The sequence below is a fragment of the Episyrphus balteatus genome, chromosome 1 (genome assembly GCF_945859705.1).
Source record: "Episyrphus balteatus chromosome 1, idEpiBalt1.1, whole genome shotgun sequence".
In the NCBI taxonomy this organism is placed as follows: Eukaryota; Metazoa; Arthropoda; class Insecta; order Diptera; family Syrphidae; genus Episyrphus; species Episyrphus balteatus.
In genome coordinates, this window is record NC_079134.1 from 162,956,111 (window position 1) to 162,978,621 (window position 22,511).

Here is a 22,511-nt window from a genome sequence, read left to right on the forward strand (position 1 = left end):
TGTCCTCTGACCAAGTTAAATGTTATTTACTTTTTAGGACTTTTTTTTTAGATTTCCTACAATGATAAGATTTATTTTCTATCTAAACAAGACCTTTGAAATGGTCATTCTGTGTTTAGTCTTTGTCTGGAAGACACTCGAAGATAAATAGTTTTTGCGGTATCTTCTTTTCCGGCTGCTATTATTTAAACCTGCGTGCATCGTTAAACGTTTAACATTGGGATAATTTTAGATAAACGCACGCAAGGTCTAAACGAATTGTGTGGGATCAAAATACTTCACAAATTAATCGGGTTGTAATTGGCCTGTTAGTTTCGAATAAAATAAAAAAAAAAAAACAATAACAATAAAATAATAAACAACAAGTTCCAATGTTCCAGAACATTCAAGTTGAAATAAATTGAATTTGGTCAACCAGTTCTTGTCGTGATTTGGACAAGTTAGTTAGTGAGCTTTCCTAAGGGAAATTATATTCATCAAAAAAATTGTTCCACCATATTTTTTTAGTAACTTATTCCTTACGAAATGACAACAAAAGCCAATGTGACAGCTTCACAAGCTACCGCATTGAAAGGCGTATTCCGAAATGGCAGCTATGTGATACCAGGAGTTTACGATTTGAGTGTCGAGGACACAAATTGGGTGTTGACTTCGTCATTCATCATTTTCACAATGCAAACTGGTGAGTAAGAATTATTTTGATGGCAACAATTTGATAGGACAAAAGAAACGAAAAGGTTTGATAAAAAAGCTGCAAATGGTTTTATGTTGTGAAATTACAAATTTTGTTAGAACATACCTAACCTTAAAAACTTTTTGATATTTTGAAAAATATAAGAGATAATTACCACGGGCATACATTTTCTAAGTGTCTGAATTTAAACAAATTCCCTTAGAATATTATAATTCACAGTATATTCATGCTGTGAGTTTTATATAGTGTCGGTAAACATCGACCAAAATAAGGCGTCTTAGTAAGGGTACGACAAATCTAACTGATGAGCCCACTGTCGTACCTGGGCGAAACGCTTTATTAATAATTTCACTGAATTTTATTTGCGTGCAAAATTTTGCGATTTATCTTTGTATTGTGAAAACCAGCTGTGATTTGAATGTGGTCTTCAAATATTCACTTTACGAATTAAATGAATTTGTCAGAAATAAACTTAACGCAAGGTTTAAGGATCCATTTTTGGAAAAAAAAACACGATTTTTTCGCAACTTCTCGTTAAGAAAAAAAGATTACTCATACGCCACAGTGACCTATTAATAGTGGGCACTATTTTTTCTGCACTTTCAATTGCAGACATCTTCCTCATTTATCGTTTTCGAATTTAAAACATACAAAGAAAATAAAATCAACTTGCAATCATATACGTTAATGATTTTCATCCCCTAATTCTAAAATTGGGTTGAGACCATGATTATATAAATACGAAAATCGGTTTCCAAAACTCTGCAAACCATAATTCTATGTTTGAGTATTTTTTAAATACAGTACCTATCCTAATGGCACCCGAATTTTTTAGATAGAAGAGAGTCTCTCCTTAAATCTTATGTCTATTTCAACATGTAACTTTAATCTCTATCAAATATCATAAATATTGGATACAAAATAGGTGTTTTGGTGTTTTTGTATGCAAAGAACTTGTTATTATTTTAGAGATGATACCCGCCCGGACTCGAAAGTAAAGTGTATGCGTATACTTTAGCCCAATAAAAAAGTTTGAATAGGGTTACCATGTCTGCATTTCCACATTTCTTAAATTATCTTATTCATATCTGGCACTATTTAAGCTTTTATTTAGCATTTATGACCAATTTATTCATAAAGCAATTTTGCGTTTAAAATAGGGTTGCCACATGGAAATTCCCATTTTACAAATGGTAAACCTATTTTTTTTTTTTTATAATGAACTCATCTAACCTTATAACTCAACATTCGCCACTTAGACTATTGTTTTCATTAGGGTGGGTCAAAAAAAAATCGAAATTCGTTTTTTTTTATTTTATACTTCGAAAAATCGAAAAATCGATTGCTAGATACCTCTATACCTTTTAATTAATGGGAAGGTCAATCTTCTACAAAAAAAATTTTTTTTTATAAATCGACTTTATTCTTGTAGAAAATGGAGCGCTTCGTTTATCTAACCGTTTAAAAGATATTTGAGGTCCAAAAATTGAGAAAATCTTTAAAAATTCGTTTTTTGTTCATAGTTTTGTAACAAATTTAAAAATTATAAGAATCAAACGGGGAAGACATATACTTGTAGGAAACATATTGCTCCACAAAAAGGGTTTTATAAACTTTTTCATTAATCTAACCATTTGAAAGACATTCGAGATCAAAGTTAACAAAAATTATAAAAACTTTTCAAAATTTGCTAATTTACTGAAAAGTCATTCTTATCAAATTAGCAAGATTATTTTTTGTAGGGGCTTGTTCTACAAAAAAGTCCTTAGAATCAAATTGATTGCTTAAACCGGTAAAAAAAAATAATTTCGATTTTTTTTTTGACCCATCCTAATAATGGGTTTATTAATTGTGGCTAGATCCGAAGGGGTGAAAAATTTCTTAAACGAATATGAAAAACTGAAGGAACTACCTATCATCAGCGATTACGGATTAGAAGTAACAGTTTTTATAAATAAAAATGGTTAAGAGAGTTGGACGCATCACAAGAAAAAAACAATGTACAACCTGAAATTTGAACTCAGGACAAACTCCTCTTCAATATGTACTGCATCTAAACTCAACTGAAACCACAAATTTTTTCAGATTTTTCCCCCATTGACTGAACTATAGCACTTAACTGAAGACAAAAAATATTGCTCACACTTTACTGAAAAAAGAAGTTTATTAGTCCTTATGATTTTTATAAAATGGATTCTTTATTTGAATTAACCATTAAAATTGAGTTCATAATGATATAATTTTTGAAAATACGAGTATCAATTTCGATCAATACCCTTAAGCCTATGCACTTACTTGGTTTATTTGTATTCGAATTAATCTTCTTTACCTAACATCTTAATAAGAAAATAAATGAAATATGTACTTCCAAAGCTGACGGTCAGTCACGTTACTTTTATTGGAAGTTAAACACTTGGGACATCACAAAAGATTCCTACCAAATTTCTATAAAGTAAGAATAAGTATCTTAATGAAAACATAATCGAACCATTTAACGATGAAGGTGCTAAGTATCATTTTCAAAAATTAGCGTTTAAGGTTTCGTTTTCGTCACACAATGCCTACATAGCCACTGAACCATAATTTACAAGAAGTACATATCAGCCGTTACCGTGTGAGGAGAAAACAACATTTAAAAAAATAAAAATCGTTTCATCCTTTTAGCACTTTAATTGATTCTTTTACAAAGAAAATTACTAAAAACAAATACGAGTATGAGCCAAAACTTTAATTAAGTACAAAAAGTATAAAATAAAACAAAAATTCTTGAAACAATTATTTCAATTCAATTCAAAACGTAAAAACCCAAAACCCATTTGCCAATTAAAGAAATTTTACAAAAAAAAAAAAAAAAAAAAAATTAAACACAAAAGAAAACTTTAGCGTGCTTCCATCCAATTTTAAGGTCTATTAATATAATAATATTTGTCAACATTTGGCAAAATTCAGAACACCACCACCCAACCTCAAAAATTTTATTAACACATATTTTATTTCTTATTATTATGTGTTTAAGGTTTAATCCGGAATCAGCTGCTTAAAGATTGGGTTAAAGTGTTATTTTATTTGTTTGGATAAAACATACACTTTTTTTGTATAGAATTTACTAAACGGAGTGTAAATGTATAGTCAACACGAAAAGTTTATTATCTCTCGGGATTAACTTAACTTATTTGAAATTGATCAGTCAGTTGATGTCGTGATTTGAACAAGTAGAGATCGCTTTAGAAAAAAAATATTAAGAGGATAAGTAACTAATTTTTAACGAAATGGCAACAAGCGCTAATGAGACTAGTAGCAGCTATGTGGTGCCAGAAATTTACGATGCAAGTATCGTGGATACAAGTTGGGTGTTGATTTCGTCCTTTATCATTTTTACAATGCAAACTGGTGAGTTTGAAATAGAATGATGGTTATAAAGTGATATTACATAAAATATAGGGCTGTGAAGGAAAAAATGGCCTTGGATTTTCAAACAAATTAGATGTCAAATGATATTTAAAATTGTTTTAATCTTTTATTTGGAATACATAAGAAAACTAGCCAGTAGCTTTTCAAAAACAAAAAAAAATTATTTTGAAATAATTCGGTTTTCGTGGTTTTTTGTTTGTGTTTAGCTGACAAATTTTCGCGATTTTTTTATGTTAAGTTCAAGATTTAAATTTTATTACGTAAATACCAATTGATCAGAATTAAGATATTCTTGAAAGATTCTTTATCCTTAAAGAAAAAAAAAAAAAAAACAAAACAAAACAAAAATCTTATAAACAAAAAAGTTACTCATACACCATAGTGACCTACATTAATTCACATTTAAAGGCATATATTTTGTTTAAATGCGGAGAATATATTAAATTAAAAACATGAATTCATTGAAATATGATCGTTAATAACAATACTATCTGTCACTTTAATTTTGTATTAGTATAATACTTGGATTACATATCTCAAAAATTCTTGTCTCGGCAAAATTTGAATAAATCAAAGAAAAGATCTCAAAAATTCTTGTCTCGGCAAAATTTGAATAAATCAAAGAAAAGATCTTAAAACCCATTATGGCAATTAAAGAAACATTATTATAATCCAGTCAAATAAGGGTTTAACCTCGGAATGAATGTTAGTAGAATTTTTTTTTGCTCAATATCTTCCTTTTGCCATTCTATAACATATCTCAAAAGTCTAGAAAAATCTCATGTCCGCTTGTCGCGATTTCAAGGTCAAATCGCGAAATGGAGATTTTCAAAATTAGCAAAAATAGGCTATGGTATTATATACACATATGATACATGATTTCAATGTATTTTTTAATGCTGATTCCAAAAAATCTAAAATCAAGACAATCTGACGTCTCTGGAAAAAGTTATACCTGTTTTTCATCTGTCAACTCATATTATTATAACAGTTGCAAACTTACTGCCGAAAAACCCTTAAAAATTATGGTAGATGAACCAAATTTTGCATGAAGATTTTAGAATCCATCATTATTAAAAATCAAAACAATCCATTACAAAAAATATATATACCTACGAAATAATGGTATTTTTTGATGGAGGGGCAAATTTTAGGATATGCACTAAAGAAGATTCTTGTTCATCTTAGGAATAAGTGCTAATAGGCTATTTTTTTCATTTTAATCTTTGTTTGGATATTCTTTAACTACCCTCAAAAATCTAAAAAATCTCATGTCCGCAAGTCCTAATTTTCTTGGTTTGAAAATAAGGTGCAGATTTCAAAAAATTAATAAGAAAAGTTTAAATTTTTATATGTATACCAACATAAGCGACATGATTTAAAGGTATTTTTTAACACTTATTCCAACAAAACTCACAAACAAGTCAACCTGACCATCCCTGAAAAGTAATGCACCTTATTCATGTTGATCTGACACAAATATCTGAAGTGTAGTTTTTCAATTTTTTCAAATCTGCACCTTATCTTCAAACCAAGAAAATTAGGACTTGCGGACATGAGATTTTTTTAGATTTTTGAGGGTAGTTAAAGAATATCCAAACAAAGATTAAAATGAAAAAAATAGCCTATTAGCACTTATTCCTAAGATGAACAAGAATCTTCTTTAGTGCATATCCTAAAATTTGCCCCTCCATCAAAAAATACCATTATTTCGTAGGTATATATATTTTTTGTAATGGATTGTTTTGATTTTTAATAATGATGGATTCTAAAATCTTCATGCAAAATTTGGTTCATCTACCATAATTTTTAAGGGTTTTTCGGCAGTAAGTTTGCAACTGTTATAATAATATGAGTTGACAGATGAAAAACAGGTATAACTTTTTCCAGAGACGTCAGATTGTCTTGATTTTAGATTTTTTGGAATCAGCATTAAAAAATACATTGAAATCATGTATCATATGTGTATATAATACCATAGCCTATTTTTGCTAATTTTGAAAATCTCCATTTCGCGATTTGACCTTGAAATCGCGACAAGCGGACATGAGATTTTTCTAGACTTTTGAGATATGTTATACAATGGCAAAAGGAAGATATTGAGCAAAAAAAATTTCTACTAACATTTATTCCGAGATTTACCCCTTTTTTCTCCTTATTTGACTGTATTATTAATAAATTTTGTCTAAATCGAATATAATGGCAACGCATTCAGAACACCGCCCAACCTCAAATTTTTACTATCACATTATTTTATTTTTCATTGTTTTGTTTAAGGTTTGATCCGCCAACAGGTGTTCAAATATTAATTAAAGTGTTATTTCATTTGTTTGAATATAACATATCTTCTTAGAAATGAATAAACTGAAACTAAATACAATCAACTGTAAAAAAAAGGTATCTGTCACAACGCGACTGATATTCAATTAATTTGAGAATAGCCTTAAGACTTATTTGTGTTGAGTCAGTCTAAAAAAAAAAAGAATTAAAACGAATGATTTGGTAAATTTTAATTTATTCCAATTTTTGTTTGGTTGCCTACCTTTTATCATGTAAGATACATACATAATAAGAATCTGCTCAAATAACTTCTAGAGTTTTTCATTTTTGTTAAAAGAATTATTTTGTATCTTTCAAAACCTAAAATGAAATATCATCCAACATTAAACAATAAACTTAAACTTAAACTGAATTTAACATCAACTAAATTTTATAATGCTTTAATTTGAAACACTTTCATTGGTATAATATTTATACTTAAAAAAATACATCACAATTTCTTGTTAAATAAATAAATAATTATACCTGAAGATTTACATTTGTTTTTGATTACATCATTTATATAAACTAGTAAATGAATAATGAATAATTTATAAAAATTTTATTTATTGTTGATTTCAGCAATGCAGTGTTTATTTTTTAAAATAAAATTATTATAAAAAAAACCATGAACGTTAAAAAAAAATACCAAAAGGGCTATAGCTAGCTATCATTGAAACACATCATTGAAAATTTTCACTTTCGATTTTAAAGCAATAATTGTTATAATGAGTACCTATCGAAATATGGAGCTTAAAGACTAATGTTACTTAAAAACCCGGCATGGATTAATGATGAGAATTGATAAATTTGTTCAATGCAATATTGTGTAACTTATAAAACTTAAAATTAAATACCACCACACATTAAAGTCTTAATTCGAATTTTGTTAAGATAAATTAAATATCAACTAAATTATATAAATAGATGAATTGAAAAAACTTTCATTGATGTGATATTCAAGTTATTTAACTATGAATAAATATATTACTTTACTTATTCTCAATTATAGTGTAAGATTAACTTTCGTTTTTAATTACATTATTGATGTAAACTTGTAGAATAATGAATAAATTTAATAAAAAATCTTGTTTGATTTTGAGTCAGCGAAACTAAAAATATTCCATTTTCTTTCCATCTACAGCTGTTAGTTTTGGTTTCACTGACCAAATCTGTCGTTTGAGGAGTGACTTTTAAAAAGGTGATATAACCAATTTTCATTTTTTTTTTTTCAAACTATAAGCATGCATGATCCCACAAATCGGGCTCTGAAAAACAGTGAAAACTGAAAATCAATTTAGTTTCTTCGATTTTTTGAGAAGTTTTAAAAAGTGTTTTTATCCTCATTTTCAAAATCACTCCTCAGTTTATCTCACTAACTGAGCTTTTTTGTGCATTTCGTTTTTTTTAATGATTGCTATAACTGACTTGTCAAAAACTATTCCACTGTTTGTTTCAGTGATGTATTTCAATGATAGCTATAACTGGCCCCTAAATCATATGTACATTAATGAATGCTCGTATTTAAAATGTCTGTTAAAATAAACGACAAAAGTGTGTTGCTTCAAATATAAACGTGCTTTTGAATAGTTCTCTGTGTTTAATAACGTTAAGAACTTTGTTTTTCTTTTTCATTCTTTTTTCTAACGAATTAAAACTTTGGAGCACTGAGCCTGCTTGTTTGCTCGCACAATTATTTTGTGATGTTGGGCCATTTGGAATCGTTTCCTCATCCTCCGCAGAAATCATTAGAAAATTCGTAATGCTGGCCACAAAACAAATGTATACCTAAGGAAACTTATTAAATTCAATGTTTGCATGTGTTTTAAGGTTACTAACACCTAAAACTAAGTTTAATTACTGTAAACTAATAACACTGTCGGAAGAAACAAAACACAAAGATCAGGATCAAGAAATTTGATATGTGATCAAAAAACAAGCAGTTATGTTAATCACTAGGATTTCAAGATTTTAATAAATTTCTAATAATAAAAACATAAACGATCAATGGTAAAAACTTCAAAATTAAACAATGTGCTCCCGAGGTCTTTTCCACAAAACTGAACTATTGTTATAGAGACAAATGGCCAAATCGTTGTAGTGTAAATCTACGCTTCTACAATAGAAATTAAGCATTTTGACACAAAACTAAGGTATTTCTATTGGTAAATTGTAGCTTTGTGAAAAAGACCCTGGTTTCTAAGAAAATTTGGAAATACTAACTTTAATAGGTATTACGTATAATAAACAGGCGGTACTTTTTGGGGATGATTTTTCCGAAACGATAACGAGTAATCAAATGAAGACCAAACAAATGCACAAAAGTACCTTGTATTTAACAACTGTGATTAGTCATTAAAAAAGAAAGTAAGCATTAAAGTATTATGCTGTACAATACCGGATTGATTTGGTTAAATTCTTATGAATAAAAATAGTTAGCTTTAAAACAATTTAAGGAAAAATTGGATTCAATTCGCTCCATGAGCTCAAATTTTCGATGTAGAATGTTTTGCACGAGAACCATTGAAAAAAATCTTGCTCGTTGCTTCTCCCAAAATTATTAGGTATTTTATTTTTTTCTTTTAACTATGAGAATAAACATTAATTAACCTTTAAAACTACGAACCTATATTCATATTGTGAACAAGTGTAGAGTAATCAATTCTATTTGACGTGCAGGTGCATAACTTACAGGGTGGCGTGTCAAGTTTGTATGCTGACAATTTTCTAAATTGATTTATTGTTACTAACACTAAATGCTCAATACGAATTTGAATGCAATTTGTTTGAGGTAAAATTAAGTAAATTAATGTTTAAATTGATATTAATTGAATAAATATGGTAAAAGTCATGAAATATTAATAAATTGTTTAAATTAAAAAAAAAAACATGAATTAATTTGTATTAATGTTTAAATATCATCATAAAAATAAGTACAAAAATTACAAAGGCAAATAAAAAAATATAAAAACGCGCTAAATTACCCTAAAAAGAAAAACCCTGCAGACAACAAAGCCTTTATGGACAAAAAAATTAAAGACAAAAATATTCGACCATTTTTTCAATTATTTGAATCACTTTACCTTTTAGGAATGTAAACATAGAATATGACAAAAAAAATATCGCGTGCATAAAAGTATTTTTCAATAAAGTTACAATACAAAAAAAAATAATTTTTTAATTATATTAGAATTCAACAGAAATAAACCATTAAATTAGATAGTTTTGTAGGTAAAGAACTTGAAAGATGAGTTTTTTGTTAAATAAAACTCCAAAGGGCTTATATTTCTTGAATTACTAAGACCAACTATAATCATCTTCTTTAAAAGATGTGAGTTGTGACTTGTGAATAGTGGAAGGTTTGGTACTTTTACGTTTTTGATATTCCCTAACTTAGATCCCAAGTTTTGGATTGTTTAATCTTTTTTACCTCTATAGGCTGAATGTAATGAGATGGCAAGAATATTCAAACCCAGACTTTTATAAAATTTAGCTTTTGCCTTGTGGCTCTTTATGTATAAGTAGATTGTAGATTTATTTTGTATCCAAAAACAAAGTTTAAAATGTGTCTGCTAGTTAATTTAAGACTAATTTTCATTTTGTTTATTTTTTTAAAGGTTTTGGCATGCTCGAATCCGGTTGCGTGTCAATAAAAAATGAAGTCAACATCATGATGAAAAATGTCGTCGACATAGTTTTGGGTGGATTTACATATTGGCTTTTTGGTTATGGAATGTCATTTGGACGTGGGCCACTTTCAAATCCATTCATTGCAATTGGAGACTTTTTAATTGATCCGCCTGTTGGAGATCCACTAATGGGTCAAATATTTTCGGCTTTTCTTTTCCAATTATCATTTGCAACCACAGCGACTACAATTGTCAGTGGAGCTATGGCTGAACGGTAAGTAATTAGTAAAATTATAACCCTAGAAAAATTTTAACGATATTTTTTGTGTTCAGGACTAATTTCAAGGCGTATTGTTTATTTTCTTTGCTAAATACCGCTGTGTATTGCATACCTGCTGGATGGGTATGGGGTGAGCATGGTTTTCTAAATAATTTGGGAGCTGTTGATATTGCTGGAAGTGGGCCAGTTCATTTGATTGGTGAGTTCCTAAAAAGTTTATATGATTTTGGTGATTTTTAATTTACTTACTTCTCAACAGGTGGCGCTTCTGCATTTGCTTCAGCAGCAATGCTCGGACCAAGGCTTGGACGATATGCAGATGGATATGATCCTTTGCCACTTGGCAACCCTGTCAATGCGTGCATGGGACTTTTTGTCCTCTGGTGGGGATGGTTGGCTTTCAACTCGGGTAGCACATACGGAGTTAGTGGAGCAAAATGGCAGTATGCAGCCAGAGCTGCAGTAATGACCATGCTTGGTTCATTTGGTGGTGGAGTTAGTAGCCTTGGCTACTCGCTATGGCGAAACGAAGGTCGATTAGATATAATCGACCTTATCAACGGAATTTTGGGTTCCTTAGTTTCTATCACTGCTGGGTGCTTCTTATTCCGTGCCTGGGAAGCATTACTTATTGGAGCTCTAGGAGCTCTTTTATGCTGTGTGGCAATGCCATTATTCGACAGACTCGGTGTCGATGATCCAGTTGGAGCCAGTGCTGTTCATGGTGTTTGTGGTATTTGGGGTGTCCTAGCTGTTGGATTGTTTGCTGATAATCCAATCCCCTTGGGAACAACCAAAGGACGAACGGGATTATTCAAAGGTGGTGGCTGGTATCTTCTTGGAATTCAAAGCTTATCGGCATTTTGTCTTGTCTGTTGGGGTATTTGTTCCACATTTCTTCTACTCTATATTGTCAATAAAATCATTCCCATCCGAATGGAGCCAAATGAAGAACTTTTGGGTGCTGATTTAATGGAACACAGAATTCGACACTCACAAATTGGTCTTTCAAGAGCTATCTCAGCTTTGGCACCATTAAAAATTGATTTGGAAGAAATTGTTGGAATTAGACCAATCGGATTGAATCCTGGACATGAGAAGAGTCTTGATGAATTGAGAGCTGCTGAGGATAAACTTAATCAATGGCGTTCGTATTTGGATCAAATGGGTCCGACAAAACGTAAATCACAAGCTTCGTTGAGTGATGATTCTCCGAGTACGGCTGTAAGAAGGAAGAGTATTGCTGGCAATAGTCTTTCAAAGAAAATTCACAGCTTACGTGGTAAGATTCCGGAGACAACGGAACATGTTGCTGTTAGTGGGGTGGGGGGAGTATTTAAAAATAAAAATGCAGAAGTGCCAACAGTTTCAAAGGGAAAGGATAATGGAACGTTTGCTTGGATTGATTAAAGTTAAACCTATCAAATTTATTTAAATATTTGTGTTAAGTCATAGTTAAAAAAATATATATGTACCTATGTTTTAATCCCAGAATTTTGTATAGAAAATTCAATAAAAATTGAGTAAAATTAGTGAGCGAGACTCTTTTTTACTTACATTCAATTCAACTTTCCAATAAAATTGACAAAATTGGAAGAAGTTTTTTTTACAGCTAAGTAATAAGACATCAGAAAATCGATGTCCCTAACGTTTCTGAAACTGCCCGAGGTTTGTTATAGTAAAATATCCTTTTAACGTTTAAATGTAAGTTCGACGCCATGAATTATTTTTCTAAGCCACTTCACATACTTTTTAACTTATTTAAATGGCTTTAGTATTTTACTAAAACTTTAAAAATTTTGTAAACCGTTTTCATTCACGAACTTTGTCGAAACTGAAGTTAGGAAAACTTTTTATCCCTCACAAACCCAAAATATCAGTTAATTTTCTAGTAACAATTTTTTTTGGGAGATCGATTTGAAACTTATTCAAGGTTATACTTAAAGATGAGCATTTAGTTAGTCAATAATGCATTTACATGTGTCGTCTATTGAAATTCAAACACCAACAAGCTATACCTATACGCGCAGAGTTCTTCTATGATGTTTGTGTATTTTGGAAAATTACTTAAATCTTATGTACATAAACAAACATGGTCTAATTTGATTACAATTAGGGATAATCGGTCTCAAGGTCAAAATCGGTCCTTTTAAACTGAATCGTTTAGCTAACAAAAATATGTAATGTCAATTCGTAAATCAATTCGTTTCAATTAAGTAGGACAAAAGGTTTATAGGTAAATTGAATTTGTTTTAGTTTTACGCGAGACCTAGACGTGTTGACATAAATAAAATTGGATCATTTGTAAAAGAAATAGAAGTTTTAAAGATCTGATATATGGTTTTTTGTTATTTTTTTAACTTAAAAAGAAATAAAATAAAATGCCAAGTAATACAAATTCAACACCTCCTGACCTACATCCAATATTAAAAAATCAGGTTCATAATGGTAGTTATGTTATTCCTGGAGTTTATGATTTGAGTGTGGAAGACACGAATTGGGTGTTGACTTCATCGTTCATCATATTCACAATGCAAACTGGTAAGTAATATTGTTATTATAGTGCAAAATATTGACATGAAAAATGTAGCTCCAAACAGTTTAACGAGAAGTTAATTGTAATGCAGTAAATGTGTTCATTTCGCTTACAAAATAAAGATTTTTATTTCACTTGTATGTAGATGCAGAAAGATTGCATTTTTGAATGCAACCTTTAAATAATTCAATAAAATGATTGCATTTCATGAATTCAATTTAAAAATTCGACTTTAAATTTTCAGCCACCAATCATTTTGCATTCTTTTAAATGAAAGCATTTATTGCTTGCAACTGTTTAGTTTTTGATTCATTCAATGATGCACAGAATGAAAATATCACAGGGATAACTTTATTTCTGGCATTATTTAACTAATTTATGGTATATTCAACTACACTCAGAGAAAAAATAACTATTCTAATAGTTATAACTGGGATAAATATTTTAAATAGTCATTATTTACTATTTAAATAGTCACATATACCTAACTGTTTTAGTAGTTAAAATTGACTATTCAATAGTTAATTTGGAGAATACGAGTACTTCGATTGACTATGAAATTAGTCACATATAACCATTTTAACTATTTTAATAGTTATCCCGATATTAACAATTTTTTCTCTGAGTGCATAATATGATTAAATATACCAGAATTAAATTTATTCCTGGCGTTATTTTTTCTCCCTGTAGCAATATTTTGAGAATGCATGTATTCTTTTTCATGGATTAGCATTTATTTACATTTATTTGCAGTCTTCTGATATTTTTTTCAAACGTTCTTTAAATGAGTTCCTTTCACTTTTTTTTTTGTTCCAATGGAAATATAAACTATTTTACTATCCTTATTTTGAGCAATTAAGAAATCTTTAATTGCTAAACCAAGTTTTCGATTTTAATTATTTAGAAAGATTGCTGTGTAACAGTTTTTAACAGCAAACAAAAAAAAATAATACATATTTACCTTATAGTTATATAAGATCAGTCATGAATTTTACTCTGAAAATATTTTTACCATAGCTAATTGTAAAGTAAAAAGATCATACAAAAATTAAGCTGAGAGGTTAAAAACACTGGACTCATTTTTCTCCAAGTTGAAAAATTCATAAAAACCCCAACTTTTTTGATAAACAAAAATCAATCCATGTCCAAAGAGTTTTGGTTTATTTAAAAAGTACTGATTTTCATAAAATCTTTAAAGTAAATTCGGTAAATAAGCAAGGGCGTATACAGGTTTACTTCTTGGGGGGGGGTCACGCTGAAATTTTTTTTTTACAAAAGTATAGACTTGAAAATGTGCTACTTAAATTACAAATATTTAAATTTGTTCGTTTCGCATTTTGAACCGAACAGTATCGGAGAATTACTAAACAAAGAAAGGTATTTGATTCGTTTTGCTTTAGTTTAGCCTTAGCCTTGAGCCCAATTGCTCAGACCATCCTGTTCTAAAAATTAAACTGTATAGGTACTTCGATTTTCCGCTAGCCCAAAATCATTTTTAAAAATACATACTATGAAAATCTTCTTTATATTAAATAAATGTGGTAACTTTTTAGTTGAAAGTCTTCCTAAGGCAAACGAATCACAAAGTTAAAAAAATTGCATTTCGAAAAAAAATATTTTTTTAAATCTTATGCAAATTTTATTAGACTAGGGCGATAACATTTTTTATAATATATTAAAATTCAATGCAGTTTGCATAACACCCAACTACGACCGACCCATGTTTAGGATAATTTCCGATTTAAAAAAAACTATCTTTGGCGTAAAACATAATGCTAGTTTAAAGGTACCTATAGAAATTTTGGTAATTTTAAACGGTAATATTATTTTGAACAAAATGCTTTATATTTCCTACTTATTAGGAATTTTACAAAATATGGGTCTGATTTCGTCAGCCTTCGGGTTACAAAATAACACACATTCAGTTATATTTATAGATTTTCTTAAATTGGTTCTTAAAGGTTAATTTTAATATTCTAAGCTTGCTGGAAATATGTATTTAATTAGCTGTAGACAAGGTTACTTAAATTCTTACCAATAATTAGTTTAGCATTGATGATTGACAAATCGATAGTTGTTTCAAAAGATAAAGTAAAAAATACTATTATATTTTATAAGCAAACAAAATTCACAAATTCTTGGCTTTTTAGATAACACAGCCACACAAAAAAATATAAAAGTTCTGGTCTGGGGTTGCGACCAGGTTTTTCATATAGTTATGGGGTCGCTGAAACCGAATCCGAAGTCCGTTTTGCCCCATCACGTCAGGTTTTTGAGATAACCTCAAAAAATGTCACGAAAACAAAATTTTTTTTTCTCTGATCTGGATGTGCGAATATGTTATTCATATAGTTTTTGGATCGCTGAATCCAGATTCGAAGTCAATTTTGCCCTATCACGTCAGGTTTCTGAGATATCCTCAAAAAAATGTCAAAACCAAAAAAACAAAATTTCTTATCTGGAGTTGCGACTAAATTTTTCATATAGTTTTTGGGTTGCTTAAACCGAATCCGAAGTCTATTTTGCCGTATCACGTCAGGTTTTTGAAATATCCTCAAAAAATATCAGATAAGAACTTTTTTTTTGAGTTTAGACATTTTTTGAGGATATTTCAAAAACCTGACGTGATACGGCAAAATAGACTTCAGATTCGGTTTAAGCAACCCAAAAACTATATGAAAAATCTAGTCGCAACTCCAGATAAGAAATTTTGTTTTTTTGGTTTTGACATTTTTTTGAGGATATCTCAGAAACCTGACGTGACAGGGCAAAATTGACTTCGAATCTGGATTCAGCGATCCAAAAACTATATGAATAACATATTCGCACATCCAGATCAGAGAAAAAAAATTTTGTTTTCGTGACATTTTTTGAGGTTATCTCAAAAACCTGACGTGATGGGGGCAAAACGGACTTCGGATTCGGTTTCAGCGACCCCAAAACTATATGAAAAACCTGGTCGCAACCCCAGACCAGAACTTTTATATTTTTTTGTGTGGCTGTGTAATTAAATAAGGGAGCGATTTCTTTTTGTGACTGTATTTGTGTCTAAGTGACCGATGAAAAACAAAAAACTATACAAAACTTCATAGTAGGAACAAGACAACGTAACATTTGTTTGTTTTGTTCACTAAAAATGATTTATATTTCACAAATAAACAAAAATTGGCTCTGGTTCTTCATTTCTTTACAAAATTTTATTTTGGTTTGACGTTTTGTATTTGACAAAATTGTAGTGTTTGTGAAAATGTGTGTAAATACGTCTCGATTTAAAAGGATCGATTCTTCGGGAAAAAGTAGCGAATTTTTTTTTCATTGGAATTCATTTAAGGAAAAAGTAGCGACTGCAAGTCGACTGCAGATCGAATTTTTGGTTATTGAGAATTCGACATATAATATTTTTTCTTTTGCACTATCAAGAACGTATTTTTTTCTAGGTGCCAAAGAAGAAAAACATTAATCGCCACATGAAAAAACATCCATTTAAAAATGAACTGACTGTGACCTCCTGGGAAAATTTTGCGTGACCCACCGGCACCGGTGGGTCACATGGTGGTCAACGTGTTAAGGATACGTTTAAAATTGAACCACTTTTAAGATTGCTTTATAGAAACGACCGTTATTTTGTTTGTTGGTTAAGAGCTGCTCACTAAAAATATGACCGCATCTTCAAAATAATATGGTAAAATAGTTCGTTGACACCAAAAAATTTTTTCACTTTTCATTTTCGTTCATGTTCTAAAACTTAAGCATTTTAAAAATCATCTTAATTAAGTATAACTTACCAAATTATTGTTTAAGATTTGACTTCTTGGGGGGGGTCATGACCCCGTGACCCCCCCCTTGTATACGCCGTTGTAAATAAGCTGCCAGTTTCTCCTGACACGGAAAGCATTTTAGATAAGCAACAGAATGGAGTTGATAATAAAACACATTTTGTATCAGGCAAAAAGTAAAAAAAAATAATCAAACACATTCTATAACATTGGATACATTAGCTGTGTTTTTGTGAGAACTAAGAATGAAATTTTACAAAAGAAAATAAATTATGAAAAAACCAAATGCACCTCGAACAATTTTTAGAGTAGTGGTATAAGTTCTCGTTCCATTCAGCATTATAAAATACTTAAAAATAATATGTCATATCTCCGGATTAAATAAACATAAAAATTTCCAGCTCGATCAATCGTCTTATCTTCTTTCACATGCAGTTTACAAAAAATAAAATGCACGACTGGGTCGCACGAACTTGATCTTAGAGTTAAAGTTGCTTAAATTTTTAAGACTTTATATAGAAATTTGGAAAAAAAAAAATAAAATTCGTTTTTTAAAAAAATAAAATAAAATCTAAAATTGAATTGCCCTCCAAAACAAGTATGCAGTTTTGATTGATATATTAACATGCATTTTTAGAAAAAAAAATTTCAAAATCGTTAGAGCCGTTTTTAAAAAAATTATTTTTTATAAATAATTTTTTGGAAAAAAAGTTTTAAAATAAAATTGGTATGCCATTTTGTAGAAATCACTAATCAACATCTAAAAACAAAATTTCAAAAAAATTCAATGTCCCGTTTTCGAAAATTTGATTTTTCAAAAAATTTATTTTATTTTTGGTTTATACTTAAATTATATACATGCTTCTTCACAAAAAGTTTCGTTGAAATCGAATAACCAGTTTCGGAGATAATCGGATTTGAAAAAAACCGTTCTATGGCAGGTACCGTTAATAATGATTTTCAAAAAAAAAAAATTTTCATTGGAAGATAGACCTTAGCTTAAAACTAACATTTGAATTTTTTAAACAAAATCGTTGGAGCCGTTTTTGAGCAATTTCAACTTTACTAAAATCGGTATATGACAAGTACCGTTATTTTTGGTCCAAAAAAATTAATTCCAAAAACCCCTCTGGAGAGTCGCAGAATAACGCTACATACCAAGTTTGACATTAATCGGTCCATCCGTTTAAGCTGTAGCTCCTTATACAGACAGACAGACAGACAGACTGACAGACTGACAGACTGACAGACTGACAGACTGACAGACTGACAGACTGACAGACTGACAGACTGACAGACTGACAGACTGACAGACTGACAGACTGACAGACTGACAGACTGACAGACTGACAGACTGACAGACTGACAGACTGACAGACTGACAGACTGACAGACTGACAGACTGACAGACTGACAGACTGACAGACTGACAGACTGACAGACTGACAGACTGACAGACAGACAGACAGACAGACGGACTTCCGGGACACACTTTTTTGGCATTGTCTACCATCGTAATGTCATGGAAAAATGTTATCTCAACTTTTTTTTTTTTGTACGAATGCATAACTTGATATATAGTACCTATATCGCAAGTAAAAAAATAAAATAAATGAATACTAAAAATAGCACGTATACGCCACAGTGCATGTGGAAAACGTGCAATTAATGTGAATTACAACTTTGGCTTTGGTGCGAATGCACCCAAATCAATATTAAATAACACTTGCACTCAATAATTGTGTTAATAAATTAAAAGAAAAACAAAATCCTTTCAAATAAGAATCAAAAATTTTTCAATTTCTTCAGGTTTTTAAATTCTGTTTATTTTTAGCTTTTTTATTAAAGTTTTGGTTACTTAATAACCAAAAAGTCCTTTTAAGGGATATTTAGAGTTTAGACTATCGAAAATACAATCCTGTAAGGCAACTTTGGTGCCAATTCTCAACGGATTTTTCACGGTGTCACTCTTCTATATATAATTAGATCTGTCTGTTTGTTTTAATAATAAGCCCCAATTTGTTCACACTCGATTATCTTTTAATCAAGGATTTTTCTATGGAATAATCCTTGATTAAAAGATAATCGACTGTGAACAAACTGGCCCTAACTCTTTCAGCAAAAATCAAGTTTATATCAAAGCTATCGAGAATATCAGTTTAGCACTGTATTTCTTTCTCTGGTTGCTGAAATGAAAACCTCATTCTTCCCGTGTTGTAGTATCAATATTTGTTACTTTTCTTGTTGTTTATTTCTAGGTTTTGGAATGCTTGAATCCGGATGCGTGTCGATAAAAAACGAAGTCAATATTATGATGAAAAACATTATTGACATAGTCCTTGGAGGATTCACCTATTGGATTTTTGGATATGGAATGTCATTTGGCAGAGGACCACTCTCAACACCATTTATTGCAATCGGTGACTTTCTATTGGATCCTGTAGTTGGAGATCCACTAATGGGTCAGATATTTGCTTCATTTTTATTTCAACTTTCGTTTGCAACTACAGCAACAACTATTGTTAGCGGTGCTATGGCAGAAAGGTAATTGTCGACAATTATGGTAATCATCTGATATTAAGTTAATATATCCATTTAAAGGACTAATTTCAAGGCATACTGCCTGTTTTCATTGCTTGATACAGCAGTTTATTGTATCCCAGCTGGATGGGTGTGGGGTGAACACGGATTTTTAAATACACTCCGCTTCAACTGAATAAGCACACAAAATTTCAAAGGTATTTTGTGTATTTTATCCTAAGATTGAGCTTTAATGTGTCATTTGATGATGTTTACCGTTAGCTTGTGATGTTGTGAAAACAAATCGGAAAGAATAATTCACAAAGTACCGCTATTTTTTTTCGTGTTCTCTTACAAAGCGTCCCATATGGAAAAATGCAGTTTTTTTTTGCGTCAACTGAATAGACACACGGTCTTTCAAGGTCAATATCTTCGTTGTTTATGAGAATTTTGAGGTGATTGGCATACCAAATCAAAGGTTGAAATGTTCTCAATAAGATTTTGTCATTTAATTAAAATTTAAAAAAAAGTACTAGATTAAAAGCTTTGAATACTGTCGACAGAGCTAAAATTAATTTGTTAACGGAACAAGTACTGACCGGGTCTACTATAGCTACCAAAATTGATCGGAGTTTTAGTGTGTTGCCTATTCGTACCTCCGAAATAAAAGTTTGTACAGGAAAAATATGAATTGAGGTAAAAAACGGCAAAAATAGCAGTTAATCGACGAGAAATTTTTAGATCTGCCTCCAATTCATTTGATTCTGGGGCAAAAATCAAACAAAAAGCTGGTGTTTCTGCAAGTGTTTCAACACTCCGCAGAGTAATTAACAGCACAGATCATTTTAACCCATTAAAAGTCCAAAAGAAACCACCTTTAAACAAGAAACAAAAAGGTATTCGTTTAGAATTTTCTAGACTCCATATGAGCTGGAAAAATGAGTGACGCAAAGTGGTTTTTCTCATTTAAAAAAGTTCAATTTTCATGTATTCATAATTGAAGTCATCGGGCCCATCAAAATTGAACTTTTTCAAATGAGAAAAACCACTTTGCGTCACTCATTTTTCCAGCTCATATGGAGTCTAGAAAATTCTAAACGAATACCTTTTTGTTTCTTGTTTAAAGGTGGTTTCTTTTGGACTTTTAATGGGTTAAAATGATCTGTGCTGTTAATTACTCTGCGGAGTGTTGAAACACTTGCAGAAACACCAGCTTTTTGTTTGATTTTTGCCCCAGAATCAAATGAATTGGAGGCAGATCTAAAAATTTCTCGTCGATTAACTGCTATTTTTGCCGTTTTTTACCTCAATTCATATTTTTCCTGTACAAACTTTTATTTCGGAGGTACGAATAGGCAACACACTAAAACTCCGATCAACTTTGGTAGCTATAGTAGACCCGGTAAGTACTTGTTCCGTTAACAAATTAATTTTAGCTCTGTCGACAGTATTCAAAGCTTTTAATCTAGTACTTTTTTTTAAATTTTAATTAAATGACAAAATCTTATTGAGAACATTTCAACCTTTGATTTGGTATGCCAATCACCTCAAAATTCTCATAAACAACGAAGATATTGACCTTGAAAGACCGTGTGTCTATTCAGTTGACGCAAAAAAAAACTGCATTTTTCCATATGGGACGCTTTGTAAGAGAACACGAAAAAAAATAGCGGTACTTTGTGAATTATTCTTTCCGATTTGTTTTCACAACATCACAAGCTAACGGTAAACATCATCAAATGACACATTAAAGCTCAATCTTAGGAAAAAATACACAAAATACCTTTGAAATTTTGTGTGCTTATTCAGTTGAAGCGGAGTGTATATTGGGAGCAGTGGATATTGCTGGAAGTGGGCCAGTGCATTTAATTGGTTAGTGTTTTAAAAGTAAATAACATCTTTTAGAGCTTATAGAACTTATATCAACTTTCAGGAGGTGCTTCGGCTTTTGCTTCAGCAGCAATGCTTGGACCGAGATTGGGGCGTTATGCAGATGGTTACGACCCTTTGCCACTCGGCAACCCTGTCAACGCTTGTCTGGGACTTTTTGTTCTCTGGTGGGGATGGTTGGCTTTCAACTCTGGAAGCACCTATGGAGTCAGTGGATCAAAATGGCAGTATTCTGCTAGAGCAGCTGTCATGACTATGATGGGATCTTTTGGAGGAGGTGTCACCAGCTGCATTTACTCCTTTTGGCGACATGATGGCCGTTTGGACATTATCGATCTAATAAATGGAATTTTGGCTTCTTTGGTCTCCATCACTGCAGGCTGTTTTCTATATCGTGCTTGGGAGGCTTTTCTAATTGGAGCTTTGGGAGCAATATTATGTTGTTTCTCGATGCCATTATTTGATCGTTTGGGTGTGGACGATCCTGTTGGAGCAAGTTCTGTTCATGGTGTTTGTGGTATTTGGGGTGTAATAGCGGTTGGATTATTTGCCGATAATCCAATTCCATTAGATACAACCAATGGACGATCGGGATTATTTAAAGGAGGTGGCTGGTATTTACTGGGAATTCAAACTTTATCAGCATTTTGTCTAACTTGTTGGGGCATTTGTTCAACTGCTATTCTACTCTTTTTCGTTGATAAAATTGTTCCTATTCGAATGGATCCATATGAAGAACTTTTAGGTGCGGATATGATGGAACATAGAATTCGACATCAACAAATTGGACTCTCAAGGGCTATTTCAGCATTGACTCCATTGCAAGCAGATCTCAAGAATTTGAATAATTTAAAGTCAATTGGTGTGAATCCTGGACATGATAAGAGTATCGAAGAACTTAGAGCAGCAGAAGATAAACTTGCTTATTGGCAGAATTATGTGGAAAAACATCTAATAAAGGGAATCAACGTGGACGTTAAAGCTAACGAAAAGGAGAAAGATGATCAAAACACAATTATTGCTGGTAATTTGTTTTCTAAGAAAGATAACGTAATTAAGAACTCAGATATTCATACGATTTCGAATGGAAACACAAATGGTGTTTTTGCTTGGGTTGATTAAGTAAAGTGTTAAGAACATGCGATGAAATATTATAGGTATAGCATTAGAACTAATAAATTAATGTTTAATTAAATGTCCTATAGGTATGTTCATTCTTGAATCAAATTACGGATTTGAGTTCCTGGTGGATCTGTCTGAATTTTGATATTTTTGTATACTTGACATCTTCAAAAAAAAAATTCTAAAACATGATTTCGGGATGTTACAACTCCATCACTTCTAGCCTATAAGATCCGTAGAAGAAATATATATGATCATCTGTTATATTTAAAAATGACCAGGATCATATAAAAGACAATGTTGAATGTTGCTAATAACACTGTGCAAGTTTTTC

General features: G+C 30.9%; 2 protein-coding genes across 3 annotated transcripts; both read left to right on the forward strand.

Annotated features, from left to right (window-relative positions):
• The first annotated feature begins 456 nt into the window (after positions 1 to 456).
• On the forward strand, positions 457 to 11,782 carry LOC129907117 (putative ammonium transporter 2). Of its 2 annotated transcripts, none has more exons than XM_055983184.1 (4): positions 457 to 682; positions 10,042 to 10,327; positions 10,387 to 10,532; positions 10,593 to 11,782. In XM_055983184.1, the coding sequence occupies exons 1-4, from the start codon at positions 526 to 528 to the stop codon at positions 11,741 to 11,743; spliced, it is 1,740 nt and encodes a 579-aa protein (XP_055839159.1). In that variant the 5' UTR covers positions 457 to 525; the 3' UTR covers positions 11,744 to 11,782. The 2 variants fall into 2 exon arrangements, with proteins under 2 accessions (XP_055839159.1, XP_055839160.1); XM_055983185.1 differs by lacking the exon at positions 457 to 682 and adding an exon at positions 3,876 to 4,084.
• A 932-nt stretch (positions 11,783 to 12,714) lies between these two features.
• LOC129911789 (putative ammonium transporter 3) lies at positions 12,715 to 22,177 on the forward strand. Its single transcript, XM_055989722.1, has 5 exons — positions 12,715 to 12,874; positions 18,904 to 19,189; positions 19,247 to 19,323; positions 20,975 to 21,037; positions 21,099 to 22,177. The coding sequence occupies exons 1-5, from the start codon at positions 12,715 to 12,717 to the stop codon at positions 22,175 to 22,177; spliced, it is 1,665 nt and encodes a 554-aa protein (XP_055845697.1).
• The last annotated feature ends 334 nt before the right edge of the window (positions 22,178 to 22,511 follow it).